General features: G+C 45.2%; 1 protein-coding gene across 2 annotated transcripts in view; it reads right to left on the bottom strand.

Annotated features, from left to right (window-relative positions):
- LOC138265860 (collagen alpha-4(VI) chain-like) overlaps positions 1-21,352 on the bottom strand; it is a 946,529-nt gene that overhangs the window by 389,972 nt on the left and 535,205 nt on the right. For both annotated transcript variants that reach the window (XM_069213964.1, XM_069213965.1), the window contains 3 exons: positions 19,717-19,788; positions 19,598-19,624; positions 18,327-18,371 (listed from right to left, as the gene is read on the bottom strand). In XM_069213964.1, the coding sequence (XP_069070065.1) occupies positions 18,327-18,371; positions 19,598-19,624; positions 19,717-19,788 (144 nt within the window). The remainder of the gene's footprint in view (positions 1-18,326; positions 18,372-19,597; positions 19,625-19,716; positions 19,789-21,352) is intronic.

The raw sequence follows: 21,352 nt of genomic DNA, 5'->3' as shown, positions 1-21,352 counted from the left end.
AGCCTCCCACTTCAAAGGCTGCTACCAGAGAATGGCCCTGATTCTTGATGGCTGCCTTGACGCCAAGAGGACTGCTCTGCTCTTGAGGATTGCCCTTATCTTTAAGAAGGAAGACTGGACATGGTCCCTTCATCCCAGGCCTCCTGAGTGACTCAAGCATCAGTTGGCTGACCTCCTGTCTAAGGTACAGGGACACACACAACCCGCTACAGAGGCCTCCCTGCAACTTACTAGCCGTTGCACTTGACCTGCCTAGCCTTGTAACTGGACCTGGCTGAGCCCTGCTGCCCCCGCTGGAGTGAGTTCCTGGTCCTCAAGAGGTGCCTCTACAGGTCCTGGATCCTTCGCAGGTATCAGTGGATGCTCCTTTTGTGAAGAAAGGTGAAATCCTGCTGTTTCTGGCTCTTTGCAACTGCAAAAAGGCCCGTTTGTGTGGAGACTCTGCCACCAGTGATGACCACCAATGCAAATCTCCAGTGAACCTGACACTTCCCACTATAGCAGCTGCCAGTGATGACTCATAACGGAAGATCTGCACTTCGCATGACAGTGATAGCCCGCAGTGACCACCAACGCAAAGGCCCAGCAACAACAGCCCGCAACACCTGACATGCTCTTCCATGATGCAGCAACGACTACCACAACGCTCTCCCTGCTCCTTATGGCCTCCTCCACTGCAAATGGAACACTTCATGCCGGATTTGAAGAAGGCAATTTCTTCAGTGGACTACCCTGGTTTTTGTATCCAGTCCATGCTCCATCTTCTCCTGTTGTGACTTTCCCCTAGTCTAGCACGACCAGATGATCGCGCATCTGAATATTTCTGGATCTACTGACTGGATTTGTGTAGTTTTGCTGTCATTTCATTTATTCACATTGTCTCCATTTTTTAAATTTGTTTGGGGGATTTCTTGTGTTGTTTTTTCACTTTATTACTGTTTGTGTGCTGCTTAAATACTTTACACAGTGCATCTAAGTTAAGCCTAACTGGTTTTGTGCCAAGCTACTAGAGGGTTAAGCACAGATCAATTTACTTACTTTTGAAGTTCACCTTGACAAGGGTTGTGGTTGTTGCTTGAGCAGGGTCCTCATCCCCTCCACCAATAACCCAATTTCTTACACCTGCTCTCTCTTTTAACGCCTTAGCAGATGGGCCTTCTCCCCCCCCCTGCACCACACCCCCCCTCAAGTGCTGAGCCCTTTTTTGGCTGTTTTGGGTAGTTCGCACTTAGGCCTTCAGGACTTTTTGTCCACATAAGCTATCCACGCCAAATTTGCGTGCTTTTTTCCCAACATCATAGGTACCCAGAGTTTGTGGGTTTCCCTAGAGGAGACCAAGAAATTAGCCAAATACAGCAAAAATGTTGGATTTTTAAAAAAAAATGGGAAAAAAGGGCTGCTGAAGAAGGCTTGCGGTTTTTCCCCGTAAATGGCATCAACAAAAGATTTGTGGTGCTAAAATCACCATCTTCCCAGCTTTCAGGAACAGGCAGACTTGAATGTGAAAACCACATTTTTCAACACAATTTTGGCATTTTACTGTGACATTCCCCATTTTTAGTATTTTTTGTGCTTTCAGCCTCCTTCCAGTTAGTGACAGAAATGGGTGTGAAACCAATGCCGGATCCCGCAACACTAAGCATTTCTGAAAAGTAGACAAAATTCTAAATTCAGCAAGGGGTCATTTTTGTAGATCCTACAAGATTTTCCTACAGAAAATAACAGCTGAAATAAAAGAAAAGTAAAATTGAGGTGAAAAAAACATCAATTGTTCTCCATGTTTTACTCTGTAACTTTTTCCTGCAATGTCAGATTTTTTAAAGCAATATACCGTTACATCTGCTGGACTCTGGTTGCGGGGATATATAGGGCTTGTAGGTTCATCAAGAACCCTAGGTACCCAGAACCAATGAATGAGCTGCACCTTGCAATGGGGTTTCATTCTATACCGGGTATACAGCAATTTATTTGCTGAAATATAAGGAGTGAAAAACAGGTATCAAGAAAATCTTTGTATTTCCAAAATGGACACAAGATAAGGTGTTGAGAAGCAGTGGTTATTTGCACATCTCTGAAATCCGGGGTGCCCGTACTAGCATGTGAATTGCAGTGCATTTCTCAAATAGACGTCTTTTTTACACACTGTCTTACATTTGGAAGGAAAAAATTTAGAGAAAGACAAGAGACAATAACATTTGTTCTGCTATTCTGTGTTCCCCAAGTCTCCTGATAAAAATGATACCTCACTTGTGTGGTTAGGCCTAATGCGAGCGACAGGAAACGCAATATGGACACATCACATTTTTACATTGAAAAGTGACATGTTTTTTGGAAAGTGCCTAGCTGTCAATTTTGGCCTCTAGCTCAGCCGGCACCTAAGGAAACCTACCAAACCTGTGCATTCTTGAAAACTAGACACCGAGGGGAATCCAAGATGGGGTGACTTGCGGGGCTCTCACCGGGTTCTGTTACCAAGAATCCTTTGCAAACCTCAAAATTTGGCCAAAAAAAACATTTTTTCCTCACATTTCGGTGACAGAAAGTTCTGGAATCTGAGAGGAGCCACAAATTTTCTCCCACCCAGCATTCCCCGAAGTCTCCCGATAAAAATGGTACAGCACTTGTGTGGATAGGCCTATTGCCCGCGATGGGAACAGATCACACAACGGTCAATGATGGTTCTTACATGAGGGCAAATGTTGACCCTGGGGTGATCCATATCTGACACACGAACTACGTACAGGCACTCAAGTGGGTTAGCGTTTTTATCAGGACAGGTGGGGAAACACTGGGTGGTAGGAATTTTGTGGATCTCAGCATATTCCTGTAGTTTGTGTAACAGAAAGGCAAGAAAAAAATAGAGTTTTTATTCAACATTTCAGCTTTGCAGGGCATTCTGGGTAAGAAAAATTTGGGGAATCCACACAGTCACACCTCTGTGGACTCCCCCGGATAGCTAGTTTCCATAAATGTCTGGGTTTGGTATGTTTTCCTATATAGCCGCCGAACCCAGGACTAAAACCGCAGGTGCCTGCCTTACAAAACCAGTTTGTTTTGTGATAGATAATTTTGATGCCTCCACAATACGATTTGGGCGGTGGAATTTGGGGCTGAACTAAATTGGGTGGCTCCCAAGAGAGCACTTTCTCTGTGCTTGCCGCCACATGCACCAGCTCTCTGGGTTGGGCTAACCCGCTTTTGTCCCGCTCCACAGACTGTGCTTGCGAAGGGACAGCAGGACTGTCCTCATCACCTCCCTCATAGTCACTGGAAGAGGAGTAATCGAATGGGACTCCAACTGAAAAATCACTCCCAGTCTGCGCCATTGCCCTTTCCCTCAGGTGCTGTCTCAGTCTGTGATCCTATGTCAGAGCTGTCCTCTATAACCCTCCTCCTCGGATTCCCTCACTACCGCAAAGCAAAAGTGATCTTCATCTCTTCACAGCCCCCCCACACATACATTTCATTTGTATGATAGCGCAGGTAATGGCTCGCTTTACTAATCCACTCAACTTTTCACAAATAATACAGTTTTGATACTTTCAGTAGGCATATAAACCTTCTGCGCTACTTTATGGCATCAAAACTGCCACTAGAAAAAAGTCAGATCCTTTTCTAGCAGAAACATAATCACAAGACTTACTTGACTTTTTTTATTGCTGCCTAAAAGCTACAGTTGAAACGCGGGCCATTGAAGTATGTGCATTGCTTTGAAGATGCAAGCTGCAACGGCAAGAGAACTGGTGGTGAATATATATATATATATATATACATATACATATACATATATATATATATATATATATATATATTAAGAGATCACTTTTATATTTGGGTGTGGTATACCTGGGGCCCGGTTGCAGCCCCCAGGGAAACCACACACGTTGACAAAAGTGATGGATATATATATATATATACTGTATATATCTATATATATATATATATATCTATAGATATGTAGATATATATATATATTTCTCTCTCTCTCTCTCTCTCTCCTTTTATATATATATATATATATACACATATATATATATGTGTGTGTGTATATATATATATATATGTCTGTATATATCTATATCTATATATATATATATATATATAGATGTATCTATAGACATATCGATATATATATGGAAAATGTCACTTACCCAGTGTACATCTGTACGTGGCATGTTCCGCTGCAGATTCACATGCTGTGCACTGTTCCTGTCATCTAGTGTAGGGCTCGGAGTGTTACAAGTTGTTTTTCTTCGAAGGAGTCTTTTCGAGTCACGGGACGGAGTGACTCCTCCCTTTCGGCTCCATTGCGCATGGGCATCGACTCCATCTTAGATTCTGCAGCTACACATGCCATCGAACATTTATATACATATCTATATATAGATATATCTATATAGATAGATACATCTATCTATATATAGATATATCTACATAGATATATCTATATATAGATATCTAGAGCTATCTATTTTTTTTTAACAGCTATATGGTTTTCTTTGGGGCCATAGTGCCCCCCAGGGAAACCATACAGCTGTTAAAAAAATTATTGCACCACAGGGGGTCACCCAGCTCACGGGCAACCCCCTGTCCATTTCATTTTGTTGTTTTATTTTAATTTAGTTTTTTTACATTTCTGACACCCGAAATGGCATCCCCCCCTCCCAACTACCTTTTTTTTAAAAATGTGCCCCCCAGGGGTGGCCCGTTTGCCGAGGGGGCTGACCCCCCCCCCCAAGTGAAATCCCTGGTGTCTAGTGGGGGTTTCCTTGCCCTCAATCGCAGAGCCAGGAAACCCGTTTGGGAAGGCCATCTGGGCTGCTTTCCCCATTGGAGCAGGAACTGGCCGCACCGGAACCGATAGTGACGTCAGTGCGCCTCGCTGCCTGCTGACATCACAAAGGGGCAGGAGGGGGTACGGGGGGAGACATGGAAGATCTTCCGTGTCTCCCGGGGTATTTTTTAACCCCCCCCTGGTGTCGGCCATTGGTTGTGACCCGCACCAGGGAGGTAGTGTGGGTGTCAGCCAGCGGCCGACGCCTGCACCGAACAGGTTAAAGAAAGTCTAAGCGTTTTGTTGAGAAAGTGACTTTCGAACTGCAGTTCCTGCCCTACTCTACACCCTCCATGACTCGACAATGGCACTCCTTCGTGGCATCCTATATGCTGCAGCAAGTCTCATCAAGGGCCTGAAGAAATATGCTCACATCATCCCATCCTGATTGACCTCCATTGGCTCCCCTTGCCAGACCGCACTATTTTCAAGACAAGCTGCATCACTTAGAAAGCTATCACAACCATTGCTTCCGCTTATCTTGCAGACAAGCTCACCATCCCCGATTGGTTCTCAGCAGACCTGCAGCCTGGACACCATCAAACTGTAGACTACGTGTACAAAAGAGAAAAAAAACAGACAGTAGTCCTTTTCCATATATACACAAAAGATCTGGAAAAACGTACCCATATCCATCACCACCATCACAACACTGCTCCAACTTAGGGAAGCATTGAAGACTCACATCTTTAAAGAACACTACATCACAATGCTTTAACTATCCACAACCCAGCTTCCTCTCATATTGCTCATTGATTTTATGTTTGTCTTTGACCATTTACAGCTCTACGCTGCCTTTTGGTTAGGCGTGAGCTACAGAAATACCACAACATGCGTAGTTCCTCCAGTAGTTTTGTTCTTTCCATTCTAGTACTTTTAGCTTGTGTCTTACGCTTTTATTTACAGAAATAAAACTACCAGGATGCAAATAATACACTAGGGCTGACTGAACTACTCACTCAAGATGAGTGAGTTATTTAGATCATTGCTATTCATAACAGGATGACTCATGCCAGGAGTTTTGCTGGCAAACTTGCAGCCTCTGCATGGAAGGTGCCTCTCTAAGATCTTTGTTTTACTTGAAAACATCTCACAGATGTCGCTTTTCTCCAACAACAGAATGCATTCAGCTGTAAGCTGAACGTGCTACTGACGTGCATGAAGGGAGCAGTACCTACGAGAGCGGAGAAGCGGTCGCCCAGAAGGAGGCGGAGCAGGTTCTGCAGCTGCAGAGGGGAAGCTTAGGGAGCTGGGTATGAGGTCACCACGTAGTCATCCAGCAGGGGAGAAGAGGCAGCAGAAGCGGCTGGCATGCTTGGTCCCGTGAGCAGCCTGCTGCTTCTTGGTGCTGTGCCCCAAGATGTCACAACAAACCCCACTTTCACATGTGGCCACCTCTGGTTGCCCGAGGAATTGAGCAGCAGAACTGTAGGGGCCTGGTCAGCAGGCCCTACAGCAGGGCATACCGGAATAGTGAAAGCAGAGAATATTAAAAAAGGACACCACGCACCGCTGCATGTACTGGAGTGGAAGACCCCGGGTGGTCTGTCCCCCGTTTATTTATAGGTATGCCTGGCCAGAGGATGTAGTGAATACACATCCAGTGCCAAACTAATGATGACTGGTTAGGCCACCAAGAACTGCGCGGCCTCATTACGTCTCTCCCCAACTCAGTTAGAAGGTTCAAATATTCATATAACACACAAAAACCCTTTGTCTCTGACTAGGTGGTGGATTAGGCTGGAGACTGTACCTCTGATGACGAGATCGGCTTGCCTCCTCCTGTGTCACTGAAAGAGTGTCCGACTGGGGTCGAGGGTGCCAGGCCCCTGGACGGGGTCACTGGCTGCCTCGTCGCTTGGTCCTTGTTCATTTCGTGGCATTCCCCAATCCTTATCGAGGACTGATGTTTCCTTTGGGATCTCAGCAAACGTTGCCTTTCAGAAACATGAAATGTTCCGAATCACCTTATCAATTCCTTTTTGTGCCGTGACCATTGTGCCGGCCACCCCGTGACTGTCCATAGCCCAGGCTCATATGCCATTCGGAACTTCCGGCCCGGTCTTCGGTCCTTGATGATCACTTGATCACTAAGATGTAAGTGCTGCATCACCACAAGTCTCCTTTGGCTCGCTCGAGTCTTCGTCTCCTGCCATCTTGCTTGTGCCTCCTCAGGGCAGTAGAGGGGTGGCTTCCTCCTCAGATGAGTTGGAATGGTGTCTTGTCTTTCCCCCTTTAACATCAGCGACCATGGGGCTTGTTGTGTGGTGCAGTGAGGTGTTCCTCAGTACTCCCGTAGAAAGCGTTGAAGGCTCAGCTCAGGGTCTTTTGCTTCCAGCATGCCAATCCGTAGGACTTTGTTGAGCATACACATGAAACGTTCAACCTCACTACTGGCCTGAGGCCACCACGGAGTGATCCCTTGATGTCTGATGTCCAACCTCACCATCAGGTCTTAGAATTCAGCACCTTGAAAAGAGGGTTCATTGTTGGTTTTGACTTCTTCCAGGAGTTTAAACATTGCAAACATTTGCTCACTGACAGGTGCAACACTGGTGAATGCAATGGAGTCAATGACTTCCACCACTGGATACTTGTAGTACACATCCACTACAACCAAAGTGATCCAGCCATCAGGGAAACTTCTGAAATCAAGGCTAACGTTTGACTATGGCTTGGTGCACGGGTCCTTTGTCATTTCTCGCGTCAGGCTGGTATACTACCTCATTGTAATAAAGTTGGAGCTGGATGGCCCATCGTTCTATCAGTGGAGGAGGATGCAGTGCAGTGCCCTTGAACAATGGCACTAGTGGTTGATGGACGTTGACCACTCTAAATGGCCTTCCACAGACATACAAGTGAAAATGCCCACAAGACCATTTTATGGCAATGCTTCTCTCTCAATCTGCGCATAGCGCTGCTGCTCAGTTTGTATTAATGCTTTGTTGGCATAGGCAAGTGGAGCCCACTGGCCAGGTTCTACCTCTTGAGTTAAAGTGGCTCCCAGGCCTAATGGACTGGCATCCACAACCAGCTCTGTTTTCTTCACCAGGTCAAAGTGTGTCATGGTAGTTTTACACAGTAGCCCTTTTTTTAGTGGTTGAAATGCCTCTTCAGGGAGCCCCCATGCTCAGGGAGCATCAGTCTTGGTGAGGGCTCGGAGAGGTTCAGACAGGGTGGCTTGGTTCGGTATGACCCTCCCGCAGTAGGTGGTCATCCCTAAGAAGTTCCTCACTTCTCCCACTTTTCGGTGCTGGGGCTTGCTTAATGGCATGCGACTTCCATGGGTCAACTTGGACTCCCTTTTGACTGAATACATGTATCCAAAGAATTCAATAGATGTTTGGAAAAGGGAACACTTTTCCTTATGAAGAGTGAGGCCATGTTCTGTTAGTCGCTTGAGGGTGGCCCTCAGATGCTGGTGGTGGTGGAATGAATGAGGATGCCATCACTGACATTCACAACACCATGTAGTCCTGAGAGGGTCTCCCAGATGGCATCCTGAAATACTTCAGATGCCAAAGAAATGTCAAAACTTGGGCATTTGTATTTCCTCAGATCCAGATGTGTTGATAATGTGGTTATGGATCTCCTCTGCCAAACATATTTGATGGCATCCTGCAGTCAAACCCAACTTGAAAAACCACTGGAAGCCATTGAGGTAGGCTACTGTGTCATCATATTGCGGGCGTTATGTGTCTCTCCCTTTTGATTGCCTGGTTGGGAAGGCGCATGTCAGTGCATAGCCATTTTCTTCCAGGTTGTTGCCACTTCTCAGCAATGACCATGGAAGATATCCTCAGAGTTGGCCTGGACACCTTCTCAATCACCCCTTGTTGCTCCAGCTTGTTCGATTCTTGCTCCATCAATAGGCGAAGGTGGAACAGGATGCGCTGGTGTGGCAGGGCGGTGGGGTTTTACAGACTTGTCATTATGTAGTTTAATGGGTGGTGCCTTCAGACACCCAAGGTCAACAAACAGTTCTGGGAATTGGCCCAACAGTTCTTACAGCTGGAATGCTTTCACACTTTTAGCAAAAAACACCAGCACCAGATCTTCTGCTGAGTGGTTACCAAGGAGGGTGTCGGCTTCTCTGTCAACAATGTGGAACATAGCTTGGAACTCTTTGTCATCCAACCTGACACTTACTGTCAACCGTCCTTTCAGGGGCAAAGGTGTGAGACTCCCATATGTGAAGATTTGTTTGGTCGAAAACACCAGTGCAGAACAAGGTTGAAGGCACCTATATTGCTGTACACCCATTACATTGACCGAAGCCCCGGTGTCTATTAAGTCTTTTACTCAGGATCCTGCTAATTCAGTCACACAAGATTGCTGGGGCCTCAAGGTGCGCTTTAGGTTGCTCATCCATAAAATGAGGAAGACTTCTTGTTCTGGAGATGAGTCTTCAGTGGTGTAGTTTGATGCCTCACATTGTGCGGTTGTGGATCTTCCAGCAATAGTTGTTTCACTGCCCTGGTAGGAGCACGTCTTCCTCTTGCACCTCTCCACCTTGGGTCTCCTCTGCAGACAGTCGCAAAGTGGTTTGGTTTTTCACAGTTGGAGCATTTCCTTCATTGCGCCAGGCAGTCTTTTGGGGCATGTTCTTCTGTTTCACTGTATGCACAGCATGCTCTTTGTTTGACCGGGGTATAGACTTTGGCTTGTCCTCTTCTCTGCTGTTTTTGCATGGCATCAGCCCACTCTAACTTTATCATGGGGGCGGCTTTCAGGTATTTGCGTGAGTGCCAGTTCTGGCGACTCAGGCAGCCGATAGGTCATGTGACCGCACCATTATCAGAATGTCATCCAGGTTAATGTTCGGTTGCCTCAGGAGGAAGCCTCTGAGCATTTTGTTTCTGCACCTTTAAATGATCTGTGCACGTATCTCCTTGGGTTGGTTGTCCTCCCTGCATATGCTCATAAGCTCCCTGAGGTGAGCATAGAATTGATCAATGGATTCTCCCTCTCTCTGACCCGCCTGGTGGAGCTTATGCCGCTCAAAGTCCAGGTTCAGTTGCAGGTCGAAATGGGCATTTAGCACCCTCACAGCCGTGTTATAGTTGCCAAAAGTGCTGGTGTTTGGGAGGTGTCTGAAAAGTTTATATATTTTGTCCCCTCCGAAGTGCAGTAGAAGCGACCTCTTTACTGCTCCGTCATGCTCAGGAGTGTCAACAAAGTTGTTTCCCAATCTGCTAACCCATATCTTCCAGTTTAGGAGACGCTGTTGCAGGGTCTGCCAGTTCGCTAAATGGAAGGAGTGCCCCCACCAGGGTGTGTTGTTGCAGCGGATACAAAGGGTTGGCTACCGGTGCTGGGTCATCTGCCATGGCCAAAAAGCAAACAGCCCACTAGTAATGCTCAGCTGTGGTGCACCCCAAAGTCTCTGGCGAATCACACCATGATTGGGCAGGCCAGGTGTGCAGCATTCCTTCCACTCCGTCCCCAGTATCAGTGTAGCGCTGAAGTGTGGTATGGAAGAGAGTCAATGACAAGGGGCCTTGTAGTCAATAGGACTGTGCCTGGAGGCATCCAGCCGTGACAGTGCGAAGGGATGAGAGTGGGATGTGTGGCAATAAGTACTACCTCTAAAACCCAGGTAGTACCTATGGCAAATAGTCTCTGCATGCAGCCAAACTCTCCTCGTTTGTCTCAGGGGATCATCGTGGGTGGCAGGTGATTATCCCAGGGGCCCAAATAAATGTTACTGGCAGGTACACTGACCCTGCAAGAGCCTGATGGCAGTAAATTGCTGGGTGTACAGTTTGACCCTCTTCAGGGCTCGTGGTAGCGGCAGTGCGGCCTCTAAGGGTGGGTTTTCCAGACCACGCCCAGTTGCTGGGCTGAACACAGGATTTAGTGACAGCAGCGGTATGAGCCTTCTGTGTAAGCAGCGTGCTGGCTGCACAGATAAAGACAGTCATGTGTCTTTCTGTCTGCCGGAGTCAGGTAGGCCTCTTTGAAATCCCGTGCCTGCAGGGACAAGTTGTAGATAATGCCACAATCCTTGCACGTGGGGCTGGAGTGGCCGGCTCCCCACAATGCAGGCAGCTCAATGACAGGGTGCACGGACAGGAAACCTCATCGCCAATGTAGAGGCCTCGTCAGTAGACCCCATAGCAGGGCGTACCTCAACAGCGCAAACGGGGAATATAAAAAAAGGACACCGCACACCGCTGCATATATTTGGGTGGAGAACCCCATACGGTCCACGCCTGGCGAGAGGATGTAGTGAATACACACCCGGTGTCAACCTAATGATGACCAGTCAGGCTGCCAAGAACTGCCCAGCCTCATTACAAGGAGGATGACGTGCAGTTTAGGGAGGGCATTAGTCACCAGGCGGCGTAGTGCTGGCAGTGCACATTTTTGTCACACCCCCTCTGCCTGCTCCTGACAAGTAAGGGAAAAATAACGTATATTTGCATTTCTTATATCTGATCCTGCAGCAGCAGACTTTCAAGTCTCATACATGACAAAAGACCCGATTCCGGATAATAGGAAAAATATATTCTCCCTATTATTTTTTTAAATCTCCCACTTTTCTCCTAAAAAATGTAGGCATCATGCTAATTCCTCCGGTAACAGGCACAAAAGTAGCAAGTGAGGGTGGCCAGCCCATCGGAGTGCCAAAAACCTTGGACATTAATGGGAGTTCTGCCTGCTGTGCGAGGTGTTACTCACTCTGATATTTGACACCATTGCACTATATTAAGATTGGAGTGCTAAAAGTGCAAAAGTCTAAAAATCCTTAATGTTTAAGTCCCATCCTTGAAGGGAAAGGCCCAAGCAGGCAAAGAGCAACCTTTCAAGGTCCTTCCTTGAAGAGTGCGCAACCATTGGGAAGAAGCTAATGAGTCAAAATGAGATTAGGCAAATCTAGAGCTTTTACGTCCACCGTTGCTAAGAAAAGAATGCTCCAAGGCACAGCTAAACTTGTGAAGAAATCTCCAACCTACAGTGTTTAACTTCTTTAGAAACTCTAGAGTTCAAGAATTAGACACCACATGCAGCCCTGCTGGGTCAGTCACTACCAATGCAGTGAACGCATCAAACATCCTGTGCAATTTAGAACAGGCCAGCACCCTGAGTGAGTGATCTAGAAATTGGGTTTCTGGTTGGCTATGCAGCTTGGCACGTGCAGTCAGGCCTAACCCGGAAGCAATGTGTAAAGAGTTTGCACAACACACGTGACACAATATGTACCACAAAGGAAACACAACACCAAATTATATAAAAAATAAACTGTATTGCATAAAACACCATCAGACCAAACATAACATGTCAGTAATACCCTGCTACACAAGCAGTTGTCAGAACATTACACAGGTTACTAGTACTCTGCAAAAGTAAGTAGTAGTCAGGTAAACAAATGGGTTACTGGTCCTTCCGAGCTGGCAAAGGAAAGACAAGGCAGACTTCTGTCTCTCCCTGGTGGAGGGGGGCCCACTGAGGGAGGGATTGCAACAGAGACAGGAGCAGGCACCACGCTCACCAAAAGGAGTGGGACAGGCCGAGGGGGGATGATAACAATGCTAGCCACACGCTAGTTCCAGGAGGAGGGAAGCACCTCTTGCACATTAAAAATAGTACAACCAGGAGCCAAACCAGTACCCTTCACGTACTGGGTTTCTTGGGGGAACACTGGGGCACACGGGGTCCAGCAGGCTGCAGGCAGAAGGGGCCAGCACCCTAAAGGCAGGTAGGGTTGGTTCCTCCTGGCAGCCCAGTAGTGCCCAAGGGAACCCAAGTCAGGTAGCAGCTGGCACGCAGGGCAACAAGCAGAAAAGCAATACAGATGAGTCCTTTGGTGCCGTACAGCAATCCTTCTGACAGAGGTTTGGTCCCAGTTCCAAAAGTGCTCTCCCTTTGTAAGGGAAAGCCCCCTGTACTTATATTCATTTTGCACAGTCTCCACAAAAGGGAGAGAAGGGGATCCAACCAGTCTTAACTGGTGCTAGGAGTGTCCCCTCTCTCCTCCAGCACAAGCTCCAGACATCAGTGGAGGGTAAACGAGCCCTTTGTGTGAAGCCAGGGCACAGCCTTTACAAATGCAGGTGTGCCCCGCCTCTCCCTCTCTCTCAGCCCAGGAAGATCATTCAATATGTAGATGCCTCTCTGTGACACCTCCACCCATCCTATGTACAGGCTGTCTGAAAGTATGCACAAAGTCCCACTGTCACTCTGCCCCAGATGTGGATTGGAGTCAAGATGCAAAACACCAGAGTCATAAGCACAGAGAAATGCTTGCTTTCTAGAAGTGGCATTTCTGTAATGGTAATTAAAAAATCCACCTACACCAGTAGGCAGCATTTTTCACTACCATTACAACCATACCAAACATGCCTACGCTACCCCTCATAGATCAGACAATACCTCCCAGACATAAGGCAGGGCATTTCCAATGCAATCCTATGAGAAGGCAGCCCTCACAGCACTGAGAAACCAAAAAGGTTGTTTGTCACTACCAAGACAGGCCACACAACTATGCACATGTCCTACCTTTTACATACACAGCACCCTGCCCAAAGCGCTAGCTAGGGCCTAGCTTAGGAGTGACTTATATGTAGTAAAAGGGGAGTTCTATGCCTGGCAAGTAATTTTAGATGCCAGGTCCCTGTGGCAGTAAACTGCACACGCAGGCACTGAGCTAGAATGCCTGAGTCAGGGTGAAAGGTTACTTCTGTGGGTGGCGCAAACTGCGCTGCAGGCCCACTAGTAGCATTTAATTTACAGGCCCTGGGTGTAGGGATACCACTGTACAAGGGACTTAAAGGTAAATTAAATGTGCCAATCAGATGTAAGCCAATCATACCAAGTTTAGAAGGGAGGGCACATGCACTTTAGCACTGATCAGCAGTGGAAAGGTGCCCAGAGTCCGAACCTCAACAAAAAGGGTCAGAAAACAGGAGGAGAAAGGCAAAAAAGTTTGAGGATGACCCTGTAAAAAGGGCAAGGTCTAACAGAGTGACATCAACAAACAGAAATAATTGGTCAATGTGTCGATTTTCTTTAAAAAGTTTTTAATAGCATGCCCACATAAAATCTTGACTTAACGCCAAATTCTGGATAATGACCATAAGAACAAATGGCTCACAAAGTCAAAGAAAATGTAGAATGCTGAAAAAAAGGACTAAACAAGGAACTTCGGCATTTTAGGTAAAATCCACAAAAGCAAGATAAATTGTTAAAAGTGAAAGCGATTAGGAAAAAATACAAAAAGAGATATGAACAGTTAAGAAGTAACACTGCGATCACCACTGGGTCAAACTTTTGTATGTCAGCAAAAATAAGATTTCCAAAACGTTTTTAGAAAATAATACATCAAATAGAAAAAAGTACTTTAAACGCCAACAATGCAACTGTCTGCAAACCTACATGGGTTAACTTCCTTACGATACCTATTCTATCAAGCCTTCACCGGTGGATTACACCCCAAGGGACAAAATAAAATAAATCTTCATATTAGTAACGACAAAGGTTAATTTTTCAACATTCAAACGCCGGGTGAGACAATAAATGGCAAAAGAGATTTATGTGCTTTAAGCCTACTGGATTTCAGCGAAAATAAAGCGCAGAAAAGTCATTGTAATGAACGGCGATGTAGCTCCAGGGCAAATTGACTTCCACAGGCCTTGTTTAAAGCATAACCTGTCTTCTGGGCTATGAGGTTAAGCAAGCTGTACAAACATGTCTCCCAGGGAGAGATTGTCCCAGGCTCACGGCGGGGATCGATGATCCAACCTATATATAAAGGGCACAATAAATGTAATTCAGATAGCTACCACTTAAGCCCTCTAAAAAATGAGACCACGTATTTTGCCGGCTTTTTATTTCAGGACCTCAAAAAATGGGCTATAGAGTTAAAAAATTGTTCCCCGGAATTAGACAGGACTCCGCAAAGGAATGGGAACTATCGGACACCTAGAAGCCCTTTTATTAAGCCTGGAAAATAATTTATTAGCTCGTCCATTATTGTATAAATGCTTTGCTGAGTTCAAAGCGTCTTTAGATTGTACTGTAAGAAACATCTCATCGAAAAAATCAGCCATTTGGGGAATACCGTTAAGTCTCCCTTGGGCAATCTTATATAATAACACTTGGTTGCACGTAAAACTTGGTGATGATAGCAAGTTATCTCAAAAAGTTACAACAATGCCTGGTTTAAAGCAGGGATGTGTAGAAAGCTCCCTTGCTGTTTAAGATACACAACGCTGATCTATCAGAAGACCTGGGTGGTGTAAATGCACATCTGCCAAAAAAAAGGCAGCAGGTTAATCGTAAATCCTATCTACGTAGCTGATTACCTCTCAGTAAAACCAAAACTGGACTGCAGAGGTTGCTGAAGAAGCTGTATATATTCACCGAGCTGACAAAGTTGCCGTTTAATTAAAAAAAAGTACTAGTAATAGCAAAAAAGATCAATAAGTCTGGTTCTTGGCACATAAATGGCTATAGCGTCAGTGAACAATTATTTGGGAGTGATCACTGATTTAAGAGGCTCTTTCCTGCTGCATTAGCAGTTAATAAAATCTAAGGCAAGCACATTAACAACAGCATTTCTCACACTGTCTAAATCATTGTGGGGTTATACCTTAGAGTCTATGCAAAAAAATAATGGGAACCTACATGCCTCCGAACATCACATCTGGCTGTGAAATTTTGAGAGGTAATGAGGATAAATTCCTTGACACCATCACTGCCATCATGTCCATAACATTTCGACTGCCAAAACAAGCAGTGCAGGTTTAAGTGTCTTGATTTGATCTCACCAATCAAGAAATAGCAAGACAAGGCTCTTGCTTGAATAGGTGTCACCAGCTGGACTGACGCTATTGCCAGCTTACTCTGGCTGGAAATGAATACTCCTAATGTGAAGAGAACATATGGAGAATTCACTAAGTATCTTACAAGAAAGAGAGGTTTGGAACGCACTCGTTATGACAAATTTGACAAATTTTATAAAGTCCTATATAGGAACACCCCAAGTTCTCCGTATTTGAGGACTAAAATGAACAGGCATGACGCCCCCCTGCATGGTTCATAATATACAACTGCTCTGAGCCAAAACACATTCCTACTTGGTAACATGTTATTCCAAGTTTTTAAAAAGCAGATTCATGTCATCTCGCTTCGAAGGCCTGCCTAGATTGGACTTTTTCCCACAATGGGCAAAGACTTCAGAAGGCACTGCATTTAGACTATGTAAAAAATAAAGAAACCACTATACACATCACCTGCATTTGCCCCATCCTTCTAAAAGAACATTATTGTGTAATGCTTTTAACCAATTGGATGGTCAGACATGCAGACATTGCCCTGAACATTCAACTGATCAAGTACATCTTTCTTTATTAAAAAAAGGTTGAGTCATGGAAGTCTGAATGTGAAAGGAGATGCGCCTTGAACGTTTGGCTTCTTGTATGTACCCTGCCCAATATACGTGGATATATCCTTGTTTGTAAATATATTACATGACCTTTTTAACGCTGCTCTAAATCAGTCTGTAAGAAAGCTTTTAATATTTTTCACTGGTATGCATGCAATGGTTTTAAGTAATTATGTATGAGCTAAACAAAATATGAAATTTGAAAGGCAGGAGCATTGTGTCCTAATAATATACAATGAAGCGAAAATTCTTGGTCCGAGAAGCAAAAATAAGAATAAGAGTAATGTTGTGTTCAGTTATGTGTATTTGTATAGCGCACAACTCACCTGGGAGGGTATCCTGGCACTAAAGCAGGAATTGTATGGGCTGAGCCAAGGTTGGGGCTAGGTGAAGAGCCAGGTCTTCAGTTTCTTGCGGAATTGAAGAACTCAAGAGGCTCTGATGTCGTTCCAGTCTTTAGGAGCAAAGTAGAAGACATGACTGCGGAATCTGGAACTACATATGCGGGGGGGCGCAAGTAGGAGTTCGGCTGAGCGAAGACGTCTGGTAGATTTGTGGACGTTAATGCGGTTGTTGAGGTACGTGGGTCAGTGCTGTGAAAGGCTTTATATATGTGCCTGAGGAGTGAAGAGTGCTTGTGTCTCGATTGGGAGCCAGTGGCACTCTTTGAGGTGTGGGGTGATGTGAGTGCAGGTGGGCGGTTGAGGGTGAGCCTGGTCATGGAGTTTTGTATGGTCTAGATTGTTCTGATCAGCTGAGTGTTCAGTCCAGCATAGAGCGCGTTTCCGTACTCCAATGATGAGGGCTTGGGTGACAATTCTACAAGTTTTGTGGGGAGCCAATGGAAGATCTTCTTGAGCATCGTGAGTGTGTTGAAGTGGAAACAAAAGCTGCACTCACTTGGCCGGTCATGGTGAGTTGGTTGTTGATTACTATTCCAAGGTTCTTTGCTTGGGTTGACGGGAGAGGTGTGGGTTGGAGTTTGGCAAGCCACCAGCTGGAGTTCCAGAGCAAGGTGTCTATGCCAAAGATGACTACTTCTGTCTTGTCTGTGTTGAGCTTAAGGCAGATAGTTTTCATCCATCTGGCTACTTCAGTCATATAGGAGGAGAAATTGGTCTGGGTGTCTGGCGTGGGGGCGATGCACAGCACCAGTGTAAGGGAGATGTGACAGGACTCAGGGTGTCAAGGGTTGCAATGGAGTAGTAATGGGTGGGGGGGATGGAAGAAGGACCAGGTGATCTGCCGCTGGGCACAGGCGGGTGCAGGAAGGCTTGCCATTGAGTGTCCACACTGCAACCTCCATTAAACCAAGATAAATTTGGCAGGAAACCAGTGATGTCACTGCAACTATAGTTACGCTTCCGTTGTCTGTCTCACTCAATTATTATACTTATTAATGCACAATTTTACAGCTGACATGTTAAATAAAGGATGAGGAGGGGTGTCATGATGTAGCAATAAAAAGTACCTAGCATTTGCTTTCTCCCACCCCTACCTTTAAAATAAAGCCTTGTTAATACAATATACATGGTTTCTTTCCACATTCCCCAACATGCCTCTACACGCTGCACCACAATTCACATTTCATATTAAAATGTGATATTCTGCCATTTGCCTTACCTGCCTCATTGCCCTTCCCACGCCATCAGATAGTAAGAAATTTAACAAACCTACAGGACTGGGCATGCCAGTGGTATGCATGTGTTATTTCATTACAATACCTGGCGTAAAAATGAATTTGTGTACCTTTGACTCTTTATGACATCACAGGGCTGATCTCTTGCCCAACTTACACTTACCCTGCAACATCCTGTTGTTTACTGCTTAACAACTGGGGGAACAGCAACGAGTCAAAACACACAAAATGAACACAACTCTTAATGGAAGGTTTACTGGCTCTGGTTCCTGCATTTGTGGGCCCTGAGAAAATGGAAGACACAGGCAATAGTGCACCAAACAACACAACAGGGGTAGAAACTGTTAATCCCTGCCTACCTCTAATAGGGCATCACCAATCCTATACAAGCCCATGGCTTTCATACAGAGGTGTCCTAGGACTAGGAGACCTCGATCTGAATGAAACTTCACCCAGAAACTCACCTTTTCACCATTAACTCCATCATATCCATGCTGGCCTGGCTCACCCTGCAGAGTGAAAAAGAGAATGTGAGAGAAGAAAACTCATTAGTCACAAAACCTTCTAGGAAATGTCACGCAATATATATAAGAATTTAGAGAAGACAATAGGGTGTTCTGCTAAAAAGATGAGGGAAGGACATGTAGGGGGCAGCTGAAAAAGTTTCATGAAGGTTTTCCAACTATGATTAGAACATTGGAATGCTTGGGGCTCCATTGAAAACAATGGAGTGCTGCGGGCTTTTACTGGCCGGTAAAAGCCCGCAGCGCCAACATTCCAATGTTCGCTTTGTTCACAGCAACAGCTGTAAACAAAGCCTCACGGAGCCCGAGGGGATTTTAATCCCCCGGGCTCCGTGAACATTTTTTTTTTTAATAGAACATTCTGCCCTGAGTGGCAGAATGTTCTAATAGCCTTAGAACCCGCCGTAGCGGGCTCTACCGGCTATTAAAGTCCCTCTCCCTTGTTAAATGCCCTCGCCTTCGGCTCGGGCATTTAACGCGGGGAGCGGGCCTTTAATAGCCGGTAGAGCCCGCTACGGCGGGTTCTAAGGCTATATTAGCACACTGGAATGTTGAGCACTCCATTGGAGACAAAGGAGTAGCGCCAGGCTTCTAATGGCTGGTAGAAGCCCGGAGCTCCAACATTCCAATGTGTGTCTTTCACAACTGGTGCTGTAGACAAAGGCCTCACGGAGCCCGAGGGGATCCGTGAGGCTTTTGCACTGACACTGAGGAGAACTTTCCTCATCAAGTGATGATTGTCACAAACTAACAACTGACAGCTCCTCCTTGCTTAAGATTGGTGGGCCTTTGTGAGAAGCTCAGTTGCCTTGCTCTTATTTGTTGCTTTCTTTCATTTTTGTGCCTGACCCACCCAGAGGAACTAATTGGTTTTGATGTCAGTAGATTTGTCATTCATTCTGTACTGAACACAGCACTGCAGCTAACAAAACAGAGCCACGTATAAACAAGACCAATTTGCTGCATTTTGATACCTTCTAGTGGTCACCATGAAAACTGCAACAAGAGTGGAAAATATAACATCGATATTGACAGACATTGAAGACTACTATAAACAAGCATTGGCAATACCAACTGGGCTCTCCTATATGTAAAGGTAAAAGAGACTCAAAAGCATTGCCAATGCTTGTTCTTTCTGGAATTACTGCATTTTCATGGGGCTTTGTAGCTTGCAGCCACAATGTTTCTTGGTACATATCACTTGTACATACCTGGTCTCCGGAGTAGCCATTTAGACCCTGTAGCAGACAAGGAAGAAAGGAGACGACAAATGAGAGTGATCATGGCCTGGCTAAGAATCATGGTCGGGGCAACAGTGCTCTTACTGTACCTTGAAGCCGATCAGTCCTGAGCATCCCTGGTCCCCTCGGCTCCCGAGCAGACCCACGGGGCCCTGCTCCCCCTGGAATATGAAGAGTAAAAGGAAAATAAAAATGTTAGTTTGCTTGACAGCAAAAGCCTATAATGTGTAACCCTCTGACATAAACTCTACTGCCTCATTCTGCTGAGTAACTGTTTTTCATGAGAGCAACCCATCAGATATAGCCATCAGGGCACCTAACAGATAATAAATGTCCCAACAAAACATCTACAGATACATTTTAAATGGGGGAAATAGGTGACCAACGTGGTGACTGAGACAATGCAACATACTGGTAACTAACTAGAAAGTTTCTATGAATTACAATCAGGTATTATTTTAGAAGACAGATTGTAAACTGAGTGCAAAGCAATTATCATTTCCATGCAGGATCTATACTTTTAGTGTCAACAGGCCTTTTGGTTATAAGATGGACTTCCTATTATATAAGGATAGCACTGCTGATAGTAAACAAAGAAATGAAAAAATATATTGACTGAAAACTAACCTAAAATTAATTAAGAAATAGAGAAAATAAACATCAGATGCTGTACTATATCAATCCAGAGCATGGACTTGGCCTTCCTTGGGTACACTTGATGCAGAACGGGGCGGAGCGCCAGATCACAAAAAAACACATGTGCCTAACTCTATTCAAAGTCGGCACCTGCACTTTGAAGAGTACAGCAGATAGAGCCACAGCTCCATCCTTTAATGCCAGTGGACTGAGAGAAGCATGAGGAGCACTGCCCCAGTCTGTGCTAGTGCACGCCTTATTTGGCATGCATGGCACCCATCAGGACAGAGCACATGATTATGAAAATAATGGTCTGTCTCCACTGATGCAGTCACATACACAGGTGCGGATTCAAACAAATACTATTATTGTCACTGCAGGCTTGGACTGGCATTGCTTTAAGAGGGGGTAAAGACACCTCCACTGGTGGGTGTAGTGTGTGACTTCACTGCACCCACGTCATGGACGTGCCTGTAGGGTTCCCTAATATGCCCTCACTGATGTGCTCATAGACGGTTCTAGGATTTTGGGGCCATGGATATATGTGCAAGGCCCCTTAAATCTGCATAAAATGTTTAACCGTAGTAAATGACATCATGGGAAATAATATCATAACTATATCAAGTTTCCAAAAAGAACCCTCCATTCAGCAAAATAATAAAATCACAAATATTAACCTTAATAAAATAAGGACATATATTTGAAAGCTCTAGTAAGATCTCTCAAAAGCTGGTTTCTTTTCAAATGTTAATTGTTTCCACATCAGTGCACTATTATGTGGGGATGAGGTATTTATACAGCAAACTTGGCAGAAAAGTGGCAAAGTGTTGCACAGCGTAAACAGCAAACACACAGTCAACACTTTATAGGAAGAGTAGCTAATCTGTGGAATGTTACACCATCATGATCAGGGCCACTAGAATTATGCTATTGTGCAGCTGTGGCAATTTCTGCATAATTATAGATCTGCCACATTTGCCACATAATCCATCATCTGCTGCATAATCTGCATATTTTAACAAAAAAACGTGTCTCTAGCTCAAGCAGTTCAAAAGTTACTAAAAATGCAGCAACACGTTTTGTCGAGCA

The sequence above is a fragment of the Pleurodeles waltl genome, chromosome 11 (assembly GCF_031143425.1).
Source record: "Pleurodeles waltl isolate 20211129_DDA chromosome 11, aPleWal1.hap1.20221129, whole genome shotgun sequence".
NCBI lineage: Eukaryota > Metazoa > Chordata > Amphibia > Caudata > Salamandridae > Pleurodeles > Pleurodeles waltl.
This window is presented reverse-complemented; position numbering and strand designations above follow the sequence as displayed.